The sequence below is a fragment of the Moschus berezovskii genome, chromosome 9 (assembly GCF_049115385.1).
Source record: "Moschus berezovskii isolate FMDL1 chromosome 9, NW_MosBer_1.0, whole genome shotgun sequence".
Taxonomy (NCBI): Eukaryota; Metazoa; Chordata; class Mammalia; order Artiodactyla; family Moschidae; genus Moschus; species Moschus berezovskii.
Genome location: NC_142468.1, coordinates 41853257 through 41878054, shown reverse-complemented (window position 1 = coordinate 41878054; position 24798 = coordinate 41853257). Strand labels below are relative to the sequence as shown.

Genomic DNA, 24798 nt, shown 5'->3' with positions numbered 1-24798 from the left:
GACCAACCTAGACAGCATATTAAAAAGCACAGACGTTACTTTGCCAACCAAGGTCCGTCTAGTCAAGGCTATGGTTTTTCCCATGGTCATGGATGGATGTGAGAGTTGGACTGTGAAGAAAGCTGAGTGCCAAAGAATTGATGCTTTTGAACTGTGGTGCTGGAGAAGACTCTTGAGAGTCTGTTGGACTGCAAGGAGATCCAAGCAGTCCATTCTAAACGAGATCAATCCTGGGTGTTCATTGGAAGGACTGATGCTAAAGCTAAAACTCCAATAGTTTGGCCACCTCATGCAATGAGTTGACTCACTGGAAAAGACTCTGATGCTGGGAGGGATTGGGGGCGGGAGGAGAAGGGGACGACAGAGAATGAGATGATTGGATGGCATCACCGACTCTGTGGACATGAGTTTGAGTGAACTCGGGGAGTTGGTGATGGACAGGGAGGCCTGGCGTGCTGTGATTCATGGGGTCGCAAAGAGTCGGACACGACTGAGCGACTGAACTGAACACTGTAGTTACTCATTATATCATCCACTTTTGTTTCATACACTTGGCTAAACATTGTATTTCATAATAAAACAAAGTAAAATTATCATAAAATATTTGAACTTTTCATATATAACATAGTCTCAAAAAATCTCAGCCCAACAGACTGTATTGTACTTCCATATGGCTTTTGCTTTTTTTGCTTTTCCCATGCAGTATTTGCATTTTTCCCCCCACTTTTTTGGGGAAGTTCCACAGGTTTGCCCTATGCCGCTGTTAAGGAGAAACAGACTTTTCCCTTACCGTGTAGAGAAAAGCCTAGTTCTCTCCTACCATGTTTTTCTTCCCTGTGAGTCTCCTTTACTACTCACAGAGAACACTTCACTTCTGCCCACCTGATGTGTGCAGGTTTTTTCCCACACCAGGCAATTCTGTGACACCAGCTGGGGTGTCCTACAATTTCTCAATTCTGACACTGTGTGTACTTAGAGATAGGCTCAGATACTATCCGAGCACCACCTGTGAGCTCTCTGAGCCCTGTTCTTTTGGGGTTTTTGTGAAGGCTTCATCACATGGGAATGATCCATCATTAATTCCAATTTTGGCCCTTCTCCCTTCACAAGAGAATGGAAGGAATTGAGAGTTCTAAGCCTGGCCTTTCTGGTAACCAGACCTCATTCAGGAGCCACATCGGGACTGAGTCACCCTGTTAGAACAAGACACTTCTGTCATCCACAAAATTACAAGGAAGGGTTTCAGGAGCTCTGTGTCAAGAACAGAGGTCAAAGACCAATAACAGAACAAAAGATGTTCTTATCACTAGGGGTACAGAGGCTAATACGTATCTTCTATTATCTCACAGCCAGTCTTCTATAGGTGAAACCCACTAACTTCAGTCCCTCAGGTCACATATGCCAAACCTGAGTCTTTAGATTCTAAAAACATCTATTATATTCCAGGGACTTTCTCTAGCCAACTGCCCCTCATTCCTCCCATCCCAACAAATACACTTTCCCAGGTGAAAACATATCACCCATGGATATCATTCCAGGTCTCTAGAGTAGCTTCAAATGTGAGCATCTTCCTTTAAGTATGGTACCCAGATGGAAACATATTCCAAGTACAAAAAAACTAGAGGAAGCTTTTCATTAACCATGTCTTCTGTTGTATATCCTCTCTACCACTTGGAAGATTGAAGATACTGCAGAGAACATGGGTTTTGAAGCCATAGGACCCGTTTTAATAGCAGTCACTGTTAGTTGAAATGTCTGAGCCTGTTTTTGTCACCTACAAAAGTGTTTTGGTTTTTTTTTTCTATTCTCCACAAGCACGTTATGAGAAAGAAGAGCCATTTGTAAGTGCTTAACTGTGGACTTAAGGTTAAGCTAAGACGGAATCTCTTAACAGTCACATCAGTCTTCAACTGTTACTATGTATTGGTCAGAGTTCAGAGAACCAGACTCTAGCTAGTTTAGCAGAATTTAAATTTTACTGACTTCAGAAATAATTTATACCATGACGCAGTAAACACATGCACACGCAAGTATGTAATTCAAATAATCTTCACAGAATTTACCCATCTGACCTGTTGTCCTCTGCTGTATTTCTGTTCAGTATTTTTTAACACTAGTTATGACCCACTGAGTTAATTTCATGACTCAGATGAACTATAATCCATAGTTATATTTCCAAAGTAATGGAAAATACTATTGATACATTGCAGGGTATAATATGGCCTAGGGAACCACTGGAAGGACAAAGAAACAAACTCTAACCCATGCTTCCAAAACTGGGCGGCCAAGAGTTGCCAGCTCCAGAGCATTCCGTCTATATGACCCCCACCTACAAAATGACGCCTGAGCCTCGCACTAGGGCATCTGATTGACAAAGCCTAGCTGACACCCAAAGTCCTGGTACAGAGGGGTTTGGGAAATGCAGAAAAGGAAAGCACACCAAAAACTGCAATAGATAACGTTAAACCAACTCATATGGCTGAGACATACTCAGATACTTGGTTTGGATAAACCCAGTGGTCTAGACATACCTCCTTACCTCTGTTTATCTGTACTAAATTGTGTATTTTCTTGGACAGCCTATTACTGCTACTTCAGTGAGGCAAATTCACATTACTAGCATTTACTTGTGTGCTTAGTCACTTAGTCATGTCTGACTCTGTGACCCCATGGATGTAGCCCCCATGCTCCTCTGTCCGTGGAATTCTCCAGGCAATACTAGAGGGGCTTGCTATGCCCTACTCCAGGGGATCTTCCCAACCCAGGGATCAAACCCAGGTCTTCGGCATTGCAGGCAGATTCTTTACCATCTGAGCCACCAGGGAAACCCCAACAGAATGAAATTCAGAGCAATAAACCAAATGGAGATTCCCAACTCACATTTCCTTTCGCAAATACACCGGTACCCAGTTAACCTGGGGTCTACCAAAGAGGAAGATTTAAAAAAAGAAAAACAGGGAAAACTTAAAATAAAAAAGTAAACCAGGGATTCTCTTCTTCCCAACCTCACACACTTAAGAATCTTAAGTTTAGAAAAACATTTTTTACATCAATGAAGAGAAGGGAAGAATTAGCAAAAACTTTTTATTGTTGTTTAATTCAGTTTATGCAATAATTTATATCTGTGAGAATTCAAATTTATTGAATGAAATGCATTGCTTATGATATTCAAAGCATTTTAAAAATAAGTTACTGAAGGGGTAGTATATAATGAAATAAATAATACAGATCTGGGGATAATTGATGTGCATTTAATCTAAAAAAGAAACTGCATGAGTTCACAAACAGATTTTATACAACCACTAAATGCAGAAAACCCCAAGGAAGTAGGTTTGAATAGGAAACCAAGAGAGGTCCCCTTTCCTTAAGCATAAGAAAAACAAATACTTTTAGAAGCTGAAGTGTTGTTTACAGAAATGCAAAACACCAAAACACTTTAAGCAAAGTCTTTATTTTCAAGAAAAAAGTACATTCTCATTTCCTGTTCTTCGCATAAGTTTTAATTACTTCCAGTGGAACCAAAGCCTCCTGAACCCCTTTCAGTGTCATCTAAAACCTGAAAAGACATAAAGATAATGAGCCGTATAGTTAATTTTAGATCCTTTTTCAGGTCTCTCCAGCTCCCAATTTGTAAGAGTTTTATTCTTGCTATATCATTCCTTCAAAAAGGAGATTACAGAAAATTAAAATTTTAAAAATGCTCCATAAAATACTGAATAATACCAAAAAAGCTAGGGGCATAGTAGAATTTCACAGTCTATTTAAATGGTTTATTATTTAAAGTAATGCTATATAATACCCATGGAAAACATTTTAAGAAGTTCTACAACTAAGATTTTAATTTTGCTTAAAATAGGACTAGTCAAATATTCTACTATAGATGGTCTCCAACTTAGAATGGTTTGACTTATGAGTTTTCAACTTGATGATGGTGTGAAAGTCTTATGCATTTGGTAAAAACTGTTCTTCAAATAATGAATTTTGGCCTTTCCCTGGGCTAGTGATATGCAATATGATCCCCTCGTGATGGCGGTCTATGGCAGCGAGCTGCAGCCGCCGGTCAGCCATGCCATTACAGGGTGAAATGCTGATACAGTTTCTGTGCTCATACAACCATTCTATTTTTCACTTTCAGTACAGTATTCAATAAATTACATGAGATATTCAACACTTTATTATAAAACGGGCTTTGCATTAGATGACTGTCCAACTAGGTTAATAAGTGTTCTGAGTATGTTTAAGGCAGGCTATGATGTTCAGTAGGTTAGGTGTGTGAAGTGTATTTTCGACAAGATATTTTCAAATTATAATGGCTGTATCAGGATGTAATCCCATTGCTAAGTTGACAAAGATCTGTATTTAGTTACCAATAGCATATTAGATCCTCAAATTTTTATTTTTCCTTCATTGAAGATTTTCTATCATGTATTCCCTACTCAGCTTTTAGGATACTTACTTGAACTTCCTCTATTTCTGGGTAAAATATCCGTTCACAAATGAGCTGTGCAATTCGATCACCCTTTTTGACTTCAAAGGAAAAAAACAAAACAATTTATTACTGATACTTTATTCATGCATTCTCTGTATCCTGCCTTACACAGTACAATGAGAATCAGAGGAGTTAGTATGTGCTATTTAGACATGTTTAATACATAACTTGGAAAACTCATTACATTGATGTGATCAGATATATTTAACATACCTTCAAACTTCTCTTTGCCAAAATTAAACAGGACAACACCAACATTTCCTCTATAATCTTCATCTATGACACCAGCTGGAGAAAAGAAAAATGATCTTAGCTTAGTGTATGGTACCAAGGCCTATGGGTATATGATTACCTCGAAATCATTCCTGTGTAGCTCTGAAAGTTTTATCCTTACAATGAATACGTGAATCTTGCTCTGCTACTATGTAAAGCCTCAAAGCTAAGAAATGATATTACAAAAATGCAAATGTACTTAGTCGCTCAGTCGTGTCTTACTCTGCGACCCCATGGACTATAGCCTGCCAGGCTCCTCTGTCCATGGGGATTCTCCAGGCAAGAATACTACAGTGGGTTGACATGTCCTCTTCCAGGGGATCTTCCCAACCCAGGAATTGAACCCAGGTCTCCTTCATTGCAGGTAGATTCCTTACCATCTGAGCCACCAGGGAGCCCAAAATTCAAATAAGAATTTTGAAAGCGGTCCTAAATTTTCCAACCTGTCATCCTTACAAATGGTGACCATTACCTACTTTAAATTGGGAGTAGGTGCTTAGCATCTCAGCCAAGTCATCCTTAACTGCTCTCTCTCAATCCTACTGTCTATCTGCTGCATACCTGCCAAAAGGATTAGGAGAAAATTACAATTTGGGTTTTAAAGGCTTTTCCTGGTAGCAGCTTCCCACTAATATCCAGACTGAAATATGATTGAGTCATAAATAAAAATGTCAAAAAGCCAGAAGATCTGTGGTGGAATAAGTCAATGCTGACACTGTTAAGCAGCAGTCTAGCAAATATCAGAACATTCCATTTTTATAATGTAAATGGAGCTGAACTGTTCACTTCACATTCTTCTTCTCCTGTCCATTTGAGCTACCATCCTTTCTTAAAAGCACGATCTCTCAGAAGACATTAGCACATAAGCTTAATAATGGGTATACTTTTATACACAACTGTGTGTAATTAGAACCTGTTTGAGATTATAAACACAAAGGCAACAAATTTTTGCAGGAGAGGAACTTGAGCCAGGGCCCTGCCACAGCCCAGAGAAGTCCATCTACCCAACTTGCTAGCACTTATCTTTGGCCCAAGAATCCAAAACCTTCCCATAAACACAAGGACAGATAATATAGGCACACCAGGTCTTCTCATTTCCTTTTTAAAAATTAAGACATAATTCACAAGTCAACATTTTTTTAGTGTATTCAGCGCTGTGAAAACATGACCACAATCAATTTTTGAACATTTTCATTACTTCAAAAAGAAACCCCCTAGCTATTAGCAGTCACTTTCCGATCCCTATCTTTCCCCTCAATGCCTATTTCCTTTTATACATGTTAATTCTTTCCCTTCCGTTTGTAAAGTGCTAGATAGGATTCATGTGAATCTAATTAAATGCAGCTCCATGTCATATCTTACATCTTATTAATACCCCACTTCTCTGGGGGGAACAAAAAAACTCTTATCAAAGAAGAAAAAAAAAAATCAGGAATTTAGTTCAATGGGTACTAATGCTGGTTGGCCAGACTCATAGTTATTTGAAGGTCAATTAAAAAAAAAAGTTTTTGGTTTTTTGTTTTTTTTAGAACAAGAGTAAGCATTCACTTTCAATTTTCTCTTATAGGGGGAAGAAAGGCAAAATTTAAAAATAAAAAAAGTTCCACCACAGGGAAATATACTCAGAAAAACTAACATTTTAGATTTTTCCACTGGATTACTGTAGAAGTTTAGATGAACCCCTGTGCTTTATGAATGAAATAGTAGGGCTAAGTGAAACTGAAAATACTTCTTACAAGGTTCCTGATATAAGACTTAAGAGTTTGAATTAAAGATAAAACACTCTTTTAAACAGCAAGAACAGTGAGTATAAAAGTGGCTGAAAGTGGTTCATATCATGTCTAGACTGAAGGAAACAGTCTATTCTTTTCTGGTTCTACATCAATAAAACTTTGACCAACTCAAAGAATACTGAAGCCTGGCCTCTTACCCCCACTGCCAGTTGATCATTAACTTAGTCCTTGATATTTACTGAAAGAATGGATATAAAGATAGGAACAGCTGTTTTCTATATTATCTAGATGCAGAAAGTTTCAGCTGCAGGAATGGCTCAGATCAGAGTTAAGGAAGGAACCCCTCAGCAGCAGGTCATTCCCTGTCTCCCATGCCGGAACAAATGACCACAGGAGGCTATGGCATCTCAGGCTAGCACTCATTCACCTAGGGTGCCTTAGATAAAGACCATGTGTGCTGACTTCTGAACTCACTTCTTTACTAGAAAATTTTTAGAGTACCCAAACAGTACAAATACATATAAAGTAAAAGCTAATAATGCTTCCCAACTCTCCCCCTCATGCAGCCACATATTTTACACATTTTTTCCACCTAAAATAGCATAGCTATCCTTTGAGAGTAACATATCTGAATCTTAGGCATTCTTTTAGATCCAAGATATGGAAATACAGCACCATGACTCCTATGTAACTATTCTCTTACATATCATCAGAAATTCAGGTCGTTTTTACATTTTTCCTATAATAATCAAAACAGTCCTTTACATATGTCCTTGTGTATTACTGTATTGTATTCTCATCAAATAGTTTCCAAAAACAAAAAAAAAAGCACTTTCCTGGGCTGAAAGGTGTGTGTATTTAAAAGTTTAATTGATACTGCTAGATAACTTTGCAAAGAATGTATAGCAATTCAAATTTCTATCCATGATATTTAAGAATGCCCATTTCCAAGCTCTCTTACAATACCAAATTGAAGCAATCTTTTAAATTCTGGCCAATATGATGAGTAAAAGATGGTATTTCATGGATTTATTTACATTTCCCTGATGACTAGTGAGGCTGGGCTTTTTCACCTCAATATGCTTATTCCACATTTGCATGTCCTCTTCTATATTTTATAATCAGTTTTTTTCCCCCTTATCTGTTTGGATATTTAACTCTTCTTCATATGACTTCCAAGTATTTATTTGTTTACTTTATGGTATCTTCTACAATACCAAAACACACTCTTTTTTGTAAAGGCCTTGCTATATATTTGTAAAGGAGTCCTATCACACATATGGTTGGATGTCTTAAATTTCTCAAAACCAGGTGATCTACCTAGACTGAAAGAAATTAAGTCCTTTCAAGTCAATTAGAATGTATGACAGAAAAAATGGTCCTTAATTACTCCTTTTCTTAAAGCATGAATGCCAACAGATAGTATTAAAAAAATCTAATAGTTCCAAGTTTATTTATTACTTGTTATTCAAAGGCAAACTGACCGTCCAAGAAAATACAAGACATTCCTTTCGTACATGACATAAACATCAAGGGTATTTCTCTTCATGAGAAAGCAGAAAGTATTTTGAAGTTATCACTGGAAAAATCACGCATTGGAACTGGCAGAGTGATTAACTGACTTCAGGCAAAAGTTTTACTGTGTCAAGACTTTGGCATGTCATTCGTTGGAAACCTTCTTTACTGAAAACTATCCACACCTACCAGATGTGAATTCTGAACGGAATCCTGCATACTCAACTTTTCCCTTTGACCCTTATTTACAGCCTGGTATTTCTAACAATATCCCTCTTCTGAAATAAAAACTGTGGCCAACTATGATAAATGTGTGCCTAGGAGACATTTTTAAGATACTCTGCATCCAAGAACACACCACAATGTGACTGTGTGAATAATACCACAGGAACCACCAGGCAAACTAACTTTCCATTGCTTTTACATGAATTTTTTTCAGAGGATTGTTTTAAAGAGAGCAAAAGTTAGTAACAAAGTCAGAAAAAGTTTCCATGCTAAAAAAAAAAAAAAAAAATCCCAGAAGTCCATAAAGGACAGAAAGTATGTACCAAGCAGCATCAGTGCTTCAGATACATTGTATTCAATCCTCCCATCTTTCAGGGCAAGCACACTAATTTTCATTTTACAAATAAGGAAACTGAGGCTCAGAAAAGTTAAGCCATAACTAGCTAGTTAGTGACAAAGTTAGAGCCCAAATCCAGTTGTTATTCCAAAGCCCATGTTCCTTTCATAACCCTTTGAAATTTATTTAAAAATACAATCTTTTATATCCTTAAGTTATCATCTTAAGTGACCACACCAGACCTTGTAAAAATATTCTTGAAAGTCAAGCATAAATTAGCCCAGGGAATTCTCAACCCCAGAGGGCTGTCCATCTCTGTTGAGTTACATTCAGCTCCTCTTCGGTCTCTTAAGAGCTATTTTTTGGGCTCCTGTTTTACCCCACAGCACCACCTAGTGACACTATGGGGAGATGGCCCAGGGACAGGCCTCAGCCAGAGGGAACAGTACATTAATTCAGGGCAGAGCTAGGCTGGTAGACGGACAGGGCAGGGTGATCCACGGCATTTAACTGCAGTGGAAAGAACAAGGGGACTGGAATCATATGGATGGATTTCAGTTTCTCAAGAGGCACCTTGGGCCCATTTCTGAGTCAGTTTCCTAGTCTATTAAAAAGCAGCTTCATAAAAACGGCAGGAGGTGGAGAATTTAACATACTCATCTGAGGGCTAAGAGGCCTTGTTAAGAGAAGCACTAATTACAATTGCTTAAATAATGATAAAGCATTTCCTTTCCTTGTAATAACAAATTTCCTTCTGTGAACAGTCATTTTTGGACTAAATGCAGATTATCACTAAACCAAGGCAAAATCCTATCTGTCAGATAGTGTCTAGCTTGTGAGTAAAAGAACAACATTTCCCATAATGATCATTAAAAAGGCAGACATACTCAAATAGCATTCAAAACTGTATCATAATCATCTTTTACTTGGGGACAGAAATTTATGAAAGGCAAGATACAACAAAAACCATTTTCTTTTCTTGATGATAAAAATAAAATCTGTCATTTGATTACTGCAAAAACAAAGTAAACACTTGTAAATATTTACAGAATAAAAATGTAAATATATAATAAAAATGTAAATATATTACCTCCTACATCTATGAAGTGTTTTGCTGCCAAGCCAGAACGAGGAGCTATAAAACAAACAGAAAGAAATTGACTCTCTTAAGAAGGGCAATACTGAATAAAATTGACACAATCTAAGCATGTCACTCTCATCCCTGTAACATCTGTATCTTAACCTTGGCAGACAGTTCTGAATTAAAAATGTATTTATCACACTGTATGATCAAAGTAGAAGAGTTTAGAAAAATGTTGACAAGGTTTAATTCAAAACCAACTTAAACCACTCCAGCATGTCTTCAGGCAACTGAGGATAAGTGTTGAAGCTGTGGTCTGCAGAAAAGAACTAGAAAGTGAACGAGTGGCGAAAACCGTGGACAAAGCTGTCCAGACGTTTGGTCACAAAGCGAGGATGGTAGCTGGCAGGGACATGGGGCAGAAGAAGGGACTTTTATTTTAAGACAAGAGATCCGAGCATGTTGCAGTATGGATAAGAAGGAGAGGGGCATAAACCCAACCATAGAGTAGCAGAGGTTAACCTTGAACTTGGGACTCCTACTCATAATTCAGATGCCAAGAGACAAATCTGAATGAAACAAATGAGCCAGAGTAAGAAGCTAAGTTTATCACTTACTCTTGCTGAGTTGAGCAACAGGCCTACCATTAATTATCCTAACTTCTAGTATTTTATTCCAGAATAACTTAAATCAGGCACTTTGTTGGTAAATGCTACCCCTTCCTGCCTTCACTGTTATTTCACCCCATCTCCTAATCCACCCACCCACCCCCCAATACACTAAAAATGCCATCAATACAGCCAGAAAGATGGAGAGAGAGCTCATTTCAGTTTTCTTTTAAAGGCTGAAGTATCAGCAGTTCTCAGACTCCGGCTAACAAGATCCCCCTGGGATCACAGTTCCACTTGCTCTTTTATGTTTACTCTGAAGTCAGTCAGCAAGTAAGTAGACTCTTGAAAAGAAGTTTTAAACTCTTTCTACAGTGACAACTGACTCGCTGCAGAAAAATCAAACCTGTTGGCTTGCCGTGCATTTTATCCTCTCTCCTCCCACAATGAGGCCTTTTCCTCTAGTGCACTGAAGAGCATCCCTTACCTAGCACACCTCATGGGAGGACACCCAAGGGGGAAAGGCTAAAGGCCTGATAGCCTCAGGGGTTAGAAACTTTACTTATATCAGTGATATAAGATGCCATGTGCCATTATCTTAACCCTGCATCTTTATTCTTATAAAACAAATAAACATCTTGACAGAGAAATCTGACTTCATATGCCATCTGATCCCTGAAGGGAGAATTGCTGGTAAGACTGGAAAAACCACCTGTTAAACATCAACTATATTTTCAGTTTTTCTCAGTGAACAGTTGTGAAAGCAACCTCCTAGCCTAATGTGAGTGTCCTAAAACCTTAAGTAAGGAATCCGGGGGCAGGGGGCTGGGGGGGACGGACAAAGAGATGCAAATATAGCTACATAAAGGAAAGTTTTCAAGTGACTGCAACTGCCATCGCAGGTGGCATGTCTTTATTTTAAGACACAGGCCAAGCAATATCCCTTCCCTCATTTATATACCCCAAAAGAAACTAAGAAGAAACAACCAATCACAAGGGAAGAGCATGACAAATAGATATCTGTGTCTCAAGTCACTTACCCACTCTTCCATAGCACCCAGAAGGAAGGGCTATCTGAATGTCAGTTTTCACAAGCACTTTCTCCATCGGTGGTAATGTGTAATCATAGGCACTAGGAAAATAGTGAAAGATAACTGGTATTTAGATATAGTAATTCTCTAAGCATTCTTTAGTAAAAGAGGTGACAACCTGTAAACGTATTTTCCTTTGAACAAAATTGTGTTGGCAAACAGATAATTTTTTAGCAGGAGGGGGCTGAAAGGCAGACTTTAGAAGGCATATGATTCACTAACATGGTACAAAAAAAGAACAAACAAAGAAAGGCAGACGAAGTTACTTTGGAGCCCTTAATTAAGACTGGTAAAATGCTGCTATGTCTTTACTTCTTTCATTGGAATTTCCTCTCTTCAAACAGTTAAAACGCTAATTTATTAAAGAGATGAATTATGTCCACGTCAACATAGAAAGTCTTCTGTGTTTAATAGGAGGATGCTTATAAAGTACCCTGAATAAAGGTCTCTTCTTAGACTCACAACAGTGCCCAGCTGGGGTGGAGTCAATCTACATCACTATTTTTATTCATGAAATAAGGGACTGAACTGTCCCCATTCAGCTGCATCAGTCTTACCTCACTTTTCCCTTCTCTTCTCCCACTATCATCACATACTCCTCTCTCCTCTTTTCCTGTACTTACAACTCATACCAGTGGTTCTCATATTAGAATTACCTGGGATGCTTTAAAACAAATCTTAAGGCTTAGGAGTTAGTCATGTAATAAACACCATCTCCCCTCCAGTATCACTTTTTCACCTACCTTAATGGTTTGAAGTAGGGACAGTACTCAAGGGGGTTAAAAACAAACAAACAAACAAACATTGAATTCAGGGTCAAAAATTCTATTATGCTCAAGCCCTTGGGCAATCAATTCATCTATTCACAAACTCCCACATCTGTAAAAAGTAACACTCATCTACTTCAGGATTGCTGTATTAAATAAAATAGCACATGGGACAGCTTTTTAAAAAGGTAAAAAAAGGCTGTACAAAAGAGAAGGTGGTAGTATTAACCAACATTCCTGCTTTTCATATTCAGACTTCTGGCAAGTCCTTAGGGGGAACTTAACTTACTTAACCCTTAAAACAGAAGCAACTTTCACTAATCTTTCCTGGGTATTTTATTACCTAAGAACCTCGGCTCCCAGCACGGCTTTTCTTTCTACTGACCACAGTACCACTCTCAGGCCACTACTTGAAGGCCAAAGTGGGCCTTCTTCATCTCTAACTTCCACTTGGAAAGGACGCAAAAAATGTTGCAAAATAAAATAACACCTGGGCGGACGTTTATTGCTATTTACCATTCCACACATCTGCCCAAATCCGTACTGAATTTATGCTAAATAATTTTCAATATTAAAAAAAAGGCAGGACTTCCCTGGTGGTCCACTGGTTAAGACTCTAGGCTTCCACTGCAGTGGGGGGGTGTAGCTGCCATTCTGGGCTAGTCAAACAGGATCTCACGTGCCACGCTGTGGGCCCCCACTCCCCCAAAAGGCAAAACCCATATATAATGCAAAATGCGTTTGTTTCTGCTCTTTTCAATGTCTGTTTCAAACAGTAGCAGCAAGCCGGCATGTAAGCTAACTTGAGAGCTCTGTCACTCGGAAATTGGGACCTCTCTGCGAGAAGTCCGGACGATGGGATAGAAGGCGAGCCTCCTGGCCCGGGCCGGCCTTCCTCCCGGGCGTGGGCGGACAGGGTGCCCACTCACCTGTACAGGTCGTAACCCGCGGCGCGCGCGGACCCCTTGGTGGGGGCTGTGGCGTGCTCCGAGAGCCGGGCAAAGCGGAGACGCATATCGCCCGCCTCCGTCGCCCGGGCCCGCTTGCTGGGGGAGACGACTTGTGCCTCTTGAGAGCAGGGCATGGCAGCGTAGAACGCGGGCACAAGAGGGAGCAGGGGGAGCAAGAGAGACAGACAGCGGATGAGTCCCAAACTTCCCGCCAACCTCGCCCCGCCCCCGGACCAGCCCAAAGTCAGTGCTGAGAAGGGAGGTAGGGCTCAAGTTTGGGACTGGAGATCTTTCTCAGAAGACAGACTTGGGAACGGAAAATACGGAGCCTCTTAAAGCTTTGTATACTCAGTGCCTAGATCCAAAACCAGTGGCAGCTTCTGTGGCCTTTCCGTCATCCCAAAATAGAAAACCACTCCCCTCCCCTATGAGGGGATTCGAATGGACTGGCTCCCGCGCCGCTAAGGCCGCGCGCCCTCCCACTCGCCCCTCCGCTCGGAGCCCAATAGCTTCCTCTGGTCCGGCTGTTTCCCCGGCTCACTCTCCCGCTCGGTGCGGGCGCGCGGGCCGCCGGCCGGCCTCCCTGCCTCCCCCCGCCTTGGAAAGCGTGTGCTTCCTGCCTGGGCCCCGGCATTACTGGAGCCGCGGCCACCTCGGCTCAGACTGCGGCCGCTGGAGAGCAGCCGGGGCGCCGGGAGCAGCACAGAGCCCCGCGGGGTGGGGTCCAGGGGCAGGCCTGGCCGGGAGGGCCCCGCGGCCCCGGGCCGCGCGCTGTGAAACCCCGAGCGGAGCAGAGACGGAAAGAAGCGGTGGCCGAGCGCTGCGCGAGGGCAGAGGGACGTCATCTGCCCGAGTCTGGGCGCAGCTTGGCGCCGCTCGTGCAGGCGCGCGCCAGCCCGGTGACCTCGGAAGCAGTAATGCCGCCGTCTGACGGGGGGCGCACGGAGGCGGCGCCTCCACAGCCCTCGGGCCGGCGGCGGGCCCTCCCGGGAAGCTGCGCGCTCGGCGTCTCGAATCTCGCGGCAGCCTCCGGCCGCCTTTGCCTCGCCCTCGCCCTCTCTCGACTCGCACCTTTTATCTGACGCCGGTTTTCCGAGGTCTGGGCGCTGCGCTCTGCCGGTTTACCTGGGGCGGCGCCGCCCGCGGCCATGACTCGCCCGGTTCCAGTCTCTGGGCACCCCGCTCCCCCACCCCCTGCAAAAGGAACGGAACCGCATCACGAAGCCCGTGACGGCCACAGCGCTCAGTGCTGCGCCCTAGGCGATGGGCAAGGCAGCGAGTTCAGTTTCCTTCCAACCCAGAGTGCAAGATGGGATTGTTGTTTATTCTCAGAGGGGCTGGGGATTCTAGAGTCTTAATACCACGGGGACATCTCAATTGAAACCTTAGCACTCTTGGATGACCCCACAGGAGTACAGAAGAGAACCACTGTGGCTGTGACTCTGATTCGAACAAAGGTCCTGGGCCACGCTGGTGTAATTTACAGTGGGGATGAGTAAATAACCTTTCAGGTAATTGTAAATTGATTTTTCTAGGGTTCAGGTATCTTCACTTATGTCTGGAACTGACGGTAAAGTCTCAAATTTGTAATGCATTTTGTCAGAAGAAATACAAACCTGTAGGGCAGTTAGGAAAATCACAAAAATGTTAGGGTATTGTTGAGGAAGTTTTCAGACTTCATTGCTTTGCCTTTCTTTACAACCCCCACCTTTTCAGTCTCTTACTAGCTCTTCCTCTTAAATGTTGCAATTCCTCTGGAAGAGATTATAGGTTATGCTCTTTATAGCCTTCCTTCTCCCATGGCTTCAAATATCTATACTCTGAGGACTTACCACATTTATAGCAACGTGATCTAGGACTTCTTCAACAGCCTCTAGAACCATCATATGACTCACCTCTGTTGCTCAGGGCCACAGTTTCTAGACCCACCGGCCTTTCCTGCCTGCAAGTCTGTACACATCTTTCCTTGATTTATGCTGTTTCAAGTCTCACTCATCTGAGAAAGACCCACCCTGATAAACAACTAAAGTAGTTACCCTTTTTTCCCCTCACAACCATTCCAGCATACTTTTTTTTTTCCTAGTCACACAACTTGCTACAGGCTGTGTCTCTTCTATGTATTTATTTTCTAATTCATTGTCTGTTTGCTGTAGTGGACATAAGCTGCATAAGGGCAGGAACCAAATGTGTCTTCATTCACCATTGTATTCCTGGGGCCTGGGTTAGTGCCTGGCTCAAAGTGTTGCTTGAGAACTATTTGATACATGAATGAATGAATGAGTGATAAGAGAACTCATTCATTATATGAATAAATGATAAGATCTCAGGTTCCATCCAGACCCTGCATATGATCACTTATCAAAGTCTTATGATTTTTCTATTTTTTCCATTCTTTTACTTTTTAATCAAAGGTTTTTTCTCCATATAATGCTTTTTCAAACCTACAATGAACAACATCAATCCCATCCCAGTCCCTCCATGAATACCCTCTCTCAGCTTTCACTTCTCGGGGACAATACTTTCAACTATTTTTTTTTTTTACTTTTTCTATTGGAATTTACCTCCCTACCTGTTCCTAAATTATACGTTGCTATTAAATGGCAAAGAAATTACCTTGTGGATTAGAGTAGTTGAGGATTAAGTCTTTTAACCTCCTCTCCACTGCTTTCTGTTCATAGTTTTGTAATGATCTTCTGTATAAGTCAGCAGTTAGTATTTACATTATCATGACTATGTAAATATTGACTGTGGGGACAATATATGATTATTTCCTTTTTTAACACCTGTCACCCTCAAGTTAATAATTGCCTTGTTTTTCTATCTTTTTATTGGTGATGGTGTTTTTGCTTCACTGCTTGTTTATTCCAAATGTTCCAGAGGACTCTATACCTCAAACATCTATCACTTCAAATGAAACACAGATGTAAATCTCCAGTCAGTTCCAGTTTTCCTTCCCTCACTCTATTCTCTTACTCTGATCTGCGCAAATGATCTGCTGCTGCTGCTGCTAAGTCACTTCAGTCGTGTCCGACTCTGTGCGACCCCATTGACGGCAGCCTACCAGGCTCCTCCACCCAAGGCATTTTCCAGGCAAGAGTACTGGAATGGGGTGCCATTGCCTTCTCCGGTGCAAATGATCTAGTCCTGCTGAATAGCTGCCATCCTGGGACTTAACTTTGTGCCTGTCTTATATTGGAATCCTGGTCTTATGGATCTAATATTTTCTTAGTTTACTTCCTCATTTTGCTGAAATACTGTCTCTAGTAATTTTCTAAGAAAGTTTGCATTAAAGGTAGTTTGAGTCTTTGCAGATACTAAAATATAGTAACTATAATGTTTCCCTTTACCCAGGCCCACACCACACAAAAATCTCGCTTCATTCATGAAACTTCCTTAGAGCTTGTAATAAACTCTGCCTTATCTTTTATAACACTTAACATATCATTCATTAGCCATATACTCCCATTGTGCAGTTATCTCAAGTATATGCATTTTATCTTTCACATTAGTTAGAGTCATAAACTTTTATGAATCCTTCAAAGCACCTACTTCGGTGTTTCACACAAAAATGATTTGTTTGGCTCCTTAAAATACCTAGCACCGAGGAAGTATTTAGCTATTCCTTCTGTTAATGTGGAGACTGAAAGTTTTATTAATGTCACTTTCCATCTGAGTTTATTTTAGATTGAAAAGAGAAAAGGGCATAATCCAACTGGAAAAGAGTAACAGGTTAGGGATCTGAACCACCAAGCATTTGAAGAATATTCCTTATGATAACTGAAATACAATTTTATATAAAATTATATACACCTTAAATTCAGGATACTATAGTAAAGAAGAACTAGATATATTCTAGCTATAGTTTATTTCATGCCGTATATTTATCAGAATATAATTATCTTATCAGTCATGTTGATAATTTACTTAAGTCTTGTGCCAACGTGAACCTACTGAGAATGCAAGTCTGTACTCTATAAGCAAAGTTGTCCTTTCTGTCTTTGCTATCTTAGCGATTTTTCACTTTTTAACAAGGACATACATGGTGATTATATTTCAGGTATATTCTGAGTGTTTTATAAATATTAACTCATTTAATCGCAACAGCCAAAGAAAACAAGTGCTGTTACTGTCCCCATTTTATCGATGGGGAAATCAAAGCACAGAGAGCTCAAATAATTTGCCTAAGACCGCATAGCTCACGACCAGAAAGAGACAGAGCTAGGCTTCAACTTCAGGTAGTCTGACTTCAGAGACCTTACACTTAGCCACTCTCTAGGTTTATGTATGCCTAATGAGACTATGACAACTCTTCTTAATAGTGAGCCTGGCTGGGTTCTCCAGGTCTGGGAAAGATGTGTGTAAAAAACTAACCAGGCGTTAGCGTCACAGTTGATTTGCCCACCTTATTGAGACATTTCTTCACCAAGCCACACTCTGGTTTTCTTCCCACCTCGCCTACTGTCTTCTCAATCTCCTTTTTGTAGCCTCTTCTCTTTTCAACCTTTTCTCTTGCTTAAGATAAAAAGTCATACAGAGTCTTTCTTCCTTCCTCTTTCATATCTTTCCTTATCTGAAAATAGTCTGCGAATATTCTCGCGGTTCTGATTTCGTAATAGTCGAGGCAGGCTAAACATTCGCTATATTAAGACTATACATGTTTCCTCAGATCTACTTCTTTTCCTAAGTCTGCTTTTATAAATGCTGGTGATAAACCAAGTCTGATTTATATGATGCATCTTGTGTGTGAAATGCCTGTGACTCTAGGTATCTGATCAATCTTGAGAAATGGTAGCACGGCTAGTGTGACAATATTTGGAGATAACCATTGCTAGTTTGATGCTTGCCAGTTGCCATGAAATGAATTGTAAAAAATTTAAAAATAGTTTTCTTCTAAGCACTACCTAATACTTTACCCTATTTGATTTTTATTCATAGCACAATATATATGAAATTATGTACATACTTATTTCACGTGTATGTTTCTTCTACTAGCATGTAAGTTCCATAATGGGTTTAAATTTATCTTAATTTGGGTTCCTTTAAAATACTGTTTTCTTTTTACCCCTTCTTGCCTTCTTTTAAAGTTTATTATTTTGTTTAAATTAATTTAATTATTTAATTATTTCAGTTTTACTCTCTGATTCTGTTGTTTTAGATCAATTAAAACATGCCTGCTTCATCCATCATTTTTGAAGATCTAAAACAAAATTATTATCTTTCTCCTGGATAACATAGGGAACTTAGAATGCTTTAACTCTGTTAATTTTTTTTTGGCATACATACTATTATTGTCTAGTATTTTAAATGCATCTTTTCTTGAAATTTAATAAGCATTATTATTACTGCTTTTTACAGTCATTTCAAAAAATGTTTATCCATACTTTCATCACTTTCTTTGCTTTTCTTTCTGCATCTCAAACATCCTCTCAAATCTTAGTCTCAGATTACCATGCTTTTGCTCAAACATTCCATATAGGTGAACTTTCTCAGTTTGGGTTAATTTAAACAAAACTCTTGAACTCTTCAGGGGTAGTGCATTCTTTGACAATTATTCATGAATGGAAGAATTGAGAATATTAATGTGAAAGTATCATAATGCCCCATAACTGCACAATTCTATAGCTGAATTTAGAACATCTGATTGTGGACCAAAATAGCTCATTTACCATGCCACACTTCACCTTGGCTAGAAATATGTGCAAGCCAAAAAATAACAGAAGCCATACTTTGGGTTATGGTACCAAAATTTACAACTTCTTTATTTCAAGCCCAGAGTTTTTTTTATTTAGGACAAGAACCAGTTAGCCTGAAGATGTTTAGTTGTAGCTTATCTTTTGTAAAAGGGGAATTGGAATAAAGAAGATGGAAAAGAACCAGTGTACAGGCAGATCAGTTTCAGTAAAAAGTATATGTGGCTCAGTGGTAAAGAATCCACCTGCAATGCAGTAGACACCAGTTTGATCCCTAGTTCAGGAAGACCCACTGGAAAAGGAAATGGCAATCTACTCCAGTATTTTTGCCTGAAAAATTCATGGACAGAGGAGCCTGGCAGGCAACAGTCCATGGGGTTGCAAAAAAGTTGGGCATGACTTAGCAACTAAACAACATATGTATAACTATCTAGAAATTCATTCTTTTAAAATTGTTTGGTCCCTAATGCCATCAAGAGGACTCCTGGAATGTCTTTTGTTCCCCTGGGAGTATCTGTTTGAAAACACTAAACTATAGCTTGTGAAACCCACAAGACTGTTCCTACGAGGTTCTTGGGAAGAATGCAAAGATCAGAAAATTATATGTAGCCTTTCAATTTCATAAAATCAGCACATGGATCTTACGTATGTAAGTAGCTCAGAAGATTGACACTAAGGCGAGTGACTGTTAAGAAACAGTAAGGAACTAGCCAATAGTCAACAAAAGCATTTATTGCTACAAAACTACTTTGGACTGACTCACAAATTACTGCCACAAAACTTCAAGGGAATCAGAATAGTTAATGTACACACTCAGAACTATGCACTGAGTTCTCACTGTACACTGAGTGCATGATCTGTTAATTAACATAATCATGAAAAGCTGACTCCGAATTATGCCATTGTGTGTAGGAGTACCAGAAGGTGAAATTTCTGTGATTACAGCTCAAAGAAGGACTATTGTTATTTCATTTTAAAGCATCATCAACTTTTCAGGAAGCAAATAAAACAGATGGCTTAAGAGCAGGGTACACGTGAGATTCGGTTAAAAAGCTTGGTCAAATGCACATGTCCAGATCCCATTGCACACTGACTAAGAATCTCCAGGGTGATTCTTGTTGCCCACACTTAGTTAGGGACCACTGCTTTAGGGAATTTATTTTTAGAAAATCTGCTGCAGTCAAGACTTGCTGGAAAGAATTTCTTCACATTTAACCAATATTACAAATTTTACCAAAACCACTGTACTCTGGATCATTTTGATAGAGATTCCATTACCTTACATATAGAGGCAGGTCCTAGGTCTTTGTTCTTAATGATAAATTTGTAGTATAATTTTACTAAGAAAATTTGCAGACCAGACATCATTCAGAATAGCTGCTTGTTTCTTGGTTAAGCCATATGGAGGCCATTAAAGCTGATCACAAAAGGTGTCCCACCAACAGTTAGGACTAAAAGGCTGAAACTTACTGTAGAATGTAAAATGAAAGTTTAACCAACAAGAAACTTGATATATTTGACAATTTTGATTGCAAGATTAGGCAAATAGGAAAGGGTTAGAGGAAGATGGATTATATGGCCTAACTAGACAGTTGTCTGAGAACTAAGTCAGCTCTAGACTTGCACTGTCTCTCTTGGTTCACGTGATCTGGTTCACGTGATCTCTTTCAAATCATGTCTCCCTCTTTCATCTTTGAAGAGCACCTGATTGCACTGGGAAATTAGCTATATAATATATTGTCATGTAACCATTCCTGCTCACTAGCCCCTGGTTCAGAAATTAGTTGCATTGTCCATTCTGGCTGGAGCAGAACTGGTTTCATCCCAACCCACTGACTGGTTTTATCAGCAGGGCAGTGTAACTGATCAACATTGCAAGACTTTATAAACCAACTAGTATATTGCTATTGTTCAACATGTTTGAACATGATGGACAGGGAGGCCTGGCATGCCGCAGTCCATAGGGTATCAAAGAGTTGGACACGACTGAGCGACTGAACTGAGTTTGAAAACATTGCCATTTGTAGACCCTTGAACAGGGAAGTCAAATGAATAGAGTGATAGTTGACAAGGGTTTGGGGAATAAGAATTATTATGATGACCTAGACATTTGAGAGGCTGGAGAAACAAAATTTTCTATTGTGTTAATCCAAGCTTGAGGTGATGAAGACTGTGTAAGTTTTTACATTGCTGCTGTAACAAATAACCACAGCAAATTACCTCAGTGGCTTAAACAATACAAGTTTATTATCTTCAGTTCTTTAGTTCGGAAGTCTTGCATGGGTCTTACAAAGCTAAAATCAAGGTATTGGCAAGGTTGCAATCCTTTTTAGAAGCTCTAAGAGGGAATCCATTTCCTTGCCTTTTCCAGCTTCCAGAAGCTGAGCACATTCCCTGCCTTGTGACCTCCATCCTCCATCTTTAAAAACAGCAACAGCGGGTTACTCCTTATGCTGCTATATCTCTAGTTCTCTGATCATAGTTGGGAAAGTTTCTCCACTTTTAAGGACTCATGTGGTTAGACTGGACCCACCCAGATAATCTGGGATAATTCCTCTAACTCAGAGTTAGTAATCTTAATGACATCTGCCAAGTCCCTTTTACCATATAAGATAATGCACGCATTTTCCAGGGGTCAAAGCGTAGATGTCATTGGGGGCCATTACTATGTTTATCATAAACACCTAGAATGGATACTTTAGACAATCAATAGGACTTCCCGTTCAGCTGGATTGATGACCCAAAAAGTCGATTTGGTAGGCTTCCCAGGTGGCACAGTGGTAAAAGAATCCGCCTGCCAATGCAAGAGACACAAGAGTTGTGGGTTTGATACCTGGGTCAGGAATATCTCTTGGAGCAGAAAATGTCAACCCACTCCAGTATTATTGCCTGGAAAACTCCATGGACAGAGGAGCCTGGCGAACTATAGTCCATGGGGTCACAAACAGTTGGATATGAATAAGCACAGTAGCAGCAGAGTCAATTTGGTATGGAAACAGGGTGGAAGAAATAGAAGAAGATCAAGTATTAGTGGTTCGGGTAACTTCACCCCTGTTCAACCAGTCTAAGACATATGAAAGTGTCTGCTTGCAGCCTTTAAGGGAAACCACCTGGTTGTTGTGAAAGCATGGGTGTCTTGTGGAAGCGTCCAGATCTGAGATCAATGAGCCTTACAGAAGCAGACCTTTTCCCCGCAGTGTTCCCAGAAATAGGATTAATATCTCACCTTCTCTGAGAGCACTGGTGCCTCTCCCATTGGCACTCAGTTGCCAGAAACAATCTGCCTCTTTTTCCTCCTCTTCCCTCACTCAGGCCCTGTCTTGATCAGGCTTACTCCCTGGATGGAGCAAACAGAAGGGCACAGGGTATGGAGAACGACTGTGGGTGCAGAAATCGATGCTGGGGGCCACACTGGAATTGGTATGCGAGTGGAGAACCCACGGGGTACTTGACTTGGGTGGAGGTGTATGCTGTGGCCATCATTCTGAATAGAATGTGAGCACCACAGTCTTTCTATAACACTGAGGGTGGCTCCAGGAAAAAGGATGCCTAGTTAAGACACTACCTTAGACAGTTCTGATCTCTTCATTTCTCAGTCTCGTTGGTTGCACCTGATTTCCTCCATGACATTAAACAACTGTTGTATGATTTTTCTGTTGGTAGCACACAATTTTTCCAAATAAAAAAAAAGACAGGAACAAAAAGGTTATGCTTTTCATCTGTGTCTGTGTAAACAAATCCAGTAATTACCATAACTCAAATTGCTGCTGAAACTCTCCCATGTTTTAATGTGCACACGGTTGCTCTTGCTACTAAATCTCTGCATATATCCTGGGAAGTTAATCCTGAATTAGGAAACAGAAAAACTGATTAAAATAAAACTGGGCCAAGTCCATGATTTTTATATTCATAAGATTCAAAATTTCTGTGAGGAAATGTGCAATGCAAATTGAATTATCTTCCAGAGTAATAATAAAAAAAACCAAAACAATGGTAAAATATGGGCATCCATGCGGAGAGATGTATGAACTAGGCTTGCTGTGGTTTGGCTGATTGTGATTTAATATTCTATCCCTCTGAAACAACCTGTTCTAACCTGGCTGCAGAAACTCAGTTCTCTTCAATATGAAGTGAATATTACCTAGTTTTTACGTGGCAATATTTCCTCAAATTCTACACTTTTATCAAAAGAGGTTTTTCACTGAACATTGTTAGTACTCACAAGTGTTCTAATCGCTGTCTTTCCTGATTGCCTTGAGGACAAAAGAGCAGTTGTACGTGTTCAAAGAAAAGACAGAAGGGTGAAATTTCACTGTTTTTGTGCCTATTGGCATTGGGTAGGTGAAACTGAGTATTAAGGAAATAATGTAGAAAATTCAGGTCTCCACATTTTCTTTTAATGTTTAATCACTAAGTCAGATCCGACTCTTTTTGAGACTCCACAGACTGTAGCCTGCCAGGCTCGTCTGTCCATGGACTTTTCCAGGCAAAAATATTGGAGTGGGTTGCCATTTCCTCCTCCAGGGGATCTTCCTGACCTAGGGATTGAGCCCATGTCTCCTGCACTGGCAGGTGGGTTCTTTACCACTGAGCCACCAGGGAAGCCCTTTCTTTTCATGAGTTGGGCTACTTTTCAGGTCTCTACTACATATCTTTATTCCTTCTGTATCCAGTCTTATCCCTCTGTCCTGTTTTCTGCCTAGGGAGGCTGACCTGTAGGGACTTCATCAATGAGCTCTCTTGGTCTCAGGCAGCTTGAATTTGGATTTGGCAATAGAGAGCCCCGGCAGGAGGTCAGAGGTAGGGGGGAGGGTAAGGTCAGAGTTCCCTCCGGGTGGCTGTGTCACTCCACTAAAGACGGCTGCTCTTGTTATGGCTGCCCTTCCAGGCTCTGGAAACTGCTTTCTCTCCCTTTCCCTTCAGGCCTAGCACTGTTATAAGCTTCAAGGTACTTTACTCCCCTGTGTGGTTTTGGTTTCCCATATCTTGCGAAACCTTTATAAATACCACTTTGGTAAACACTCCTTATATTTTTCCAACTTGACCGAACTCTGTTTCATATTTCAACCCTTACAGAGACAGAATCTGATTCACCTAACACTGTATCTAAATACTTCTCACATCCTGCAGGCCACCAACATCTCTTATCAGAACTGCTAAGTAATCTTTCTGCATCTACTTTTTAATGCTTAAAATCTAAAAGCGTCTCATCACAAATATAATAAAATCCAAATTCCCCACCATGACCCAGGGCCCTTTATATTCAGACTCAAAAAAAAAAAATTATTTACTTTTGGCTGTGCTGGGTCTTCATTGCTGTGCAGACTTTTCTCTAGTTGCAGAGATCGGGGGCTAATCTCTAGTTGTGGTACACAGGTTTCTCATTGGGGTGGCTTCTGTTTTGCAGTGCATGGGCTCTAGGGCATGTGGTCTTCAGCAGTTGTGGCTGCTGGGCTCTGGAGTACAGGCTTAGTAGTTGTGGCCCATGAACTTTGTTGCTCCATGGCATGTGGGATCTTCCTGAACCAGGGATCAGACATGTGTCTCCTGCATGGGCAGGCAGATTCTTTACCGCTGAGGCACCAGGGAAGCCCTAATCAGACTCTTAACATTTAGCTTCAACTTGAGTCACATTCATCTCATAGGCTCTAGAACACAGCAACTTTTCTTTTGTCTAAGGACCTTTGTCCATGTTGGTCACTCTGCCAGGAGTGTTCTGATTCCTGCTCTTCTTATGGTTAGTGCTGTCAAAGACAAAATAATGAATCGGTGAGGAGATGGATTTTATTCAGGCTATTGCAATAGGGGAAACCCTCAGATCTGAAGATTGGAATATACATTAAGTTTGCTGTCGTTGCTATAACAGACCATTGCAAAACTGGTGGCTTTAAAGGATAGAAAGTTATTCTATTATAGTTCTGCAGGCCAGAAATCTGAATTGAATCTTAACGTGGCTAAAATCAAGATGTTGGTAGGACTGTGCTGCCTATGGAAGGTCCATGCGAGACTGATCACTTCCTTTTTTCCACATCTAGAGCT

General features: G+C 40.5%; 1 protein-coding gene, 1 long non-coding RNA gene and 1 other non-coding gene across 5 annotated transcripts in view; 2 read left to right on the top strand and 1 right to left on the bottom strand.

Annotated features, from left to right (window-relative positions):
* Positions 1–3432: 3432 nt before the first annotated feature.
* DUT (deoxyuridine triphosphatase) lies at positions 3433–14289 on the bottom strand. 3 transcript variants are annotated; one of them, XM_055435476.2, is made up of 7 exons: positions 14141–14289; positions 13049–13187; positions 11302–11393; positions 9663–9707; positions 4703–4777; positions 4457–4527; positions 3433–3556 (listed from the first exon to the last, which is right to left on the bottom strand). In XM_055435476.2, exons 1-7 carry the CDS (start codon positions 14217–14219, stop codon positions 3500–3502), a joined length of 558 nt encoding a protein of 185 aa, XP_055291451.2. In that variant the 5' UTR covers positions 14220–14289; the 3' UTR covers positions 3433–3499. The 3 variants fall into 3 exon arrangements, with proteins under 3 accessions (XP_055291451.2, XP_055291450.2, XP_055291449.2); XM_055435475.2 differs by lacking the exon at positions 14141–14289 and adding an exon at positions 13722–14015; XM_055435474.2 differs by lacking the exon at positions 14141–14289 and adding an exon at positions 13707–14013.
* Positions 14147–24798, top strand: part of LOC129562412 (uncharacterized) — a 96102-nt gene continuing 85450 nt past the window's right edge. Inside the window, exon 1 of the long non-coding RNA XR_008687195.2 lies at positions 14147–14580. This is a non-coding gene — a long non-coding RNA (uncharacterized LOC129562412). The remainder of the gene's footprint in view (positions 14581–24798) is intronic.
* On the top strand, positions 17651–17782 carry LOC129563627 (small nucleolar RNA SNORA72). The gene has a single exon (XR_008687371.1). It is a non-coding gene; the product is annotated as a small nucleolar RNA SNORA72 (small nucleolar RNA).

Bases quoted from the DNA above. Each gene is read 5' to 3' on its own strand.
- DUT (XM_055435474.2), bottom strand. From the start codon at position 13,914: ATGACGTCCCTCTGCCCTCGCGCAGCGCTCGGCCACCGCTTCTTTCCG. The intron at 9,708-11,301 runs GTAAGTGACTTG...TTTGTTTTATAG, and splicing joins TGGGTGCTATGGAAGAGTGG to CTCCTCGTTCTGGCTTGGCA. The intron at 4,778-9,662 runs GTAATATATTTA...TCTTTTCTCCAG, and splicing joins ACACTTCATAGATGTAGGAG to CTGGTGTCATAGATGAAGAT.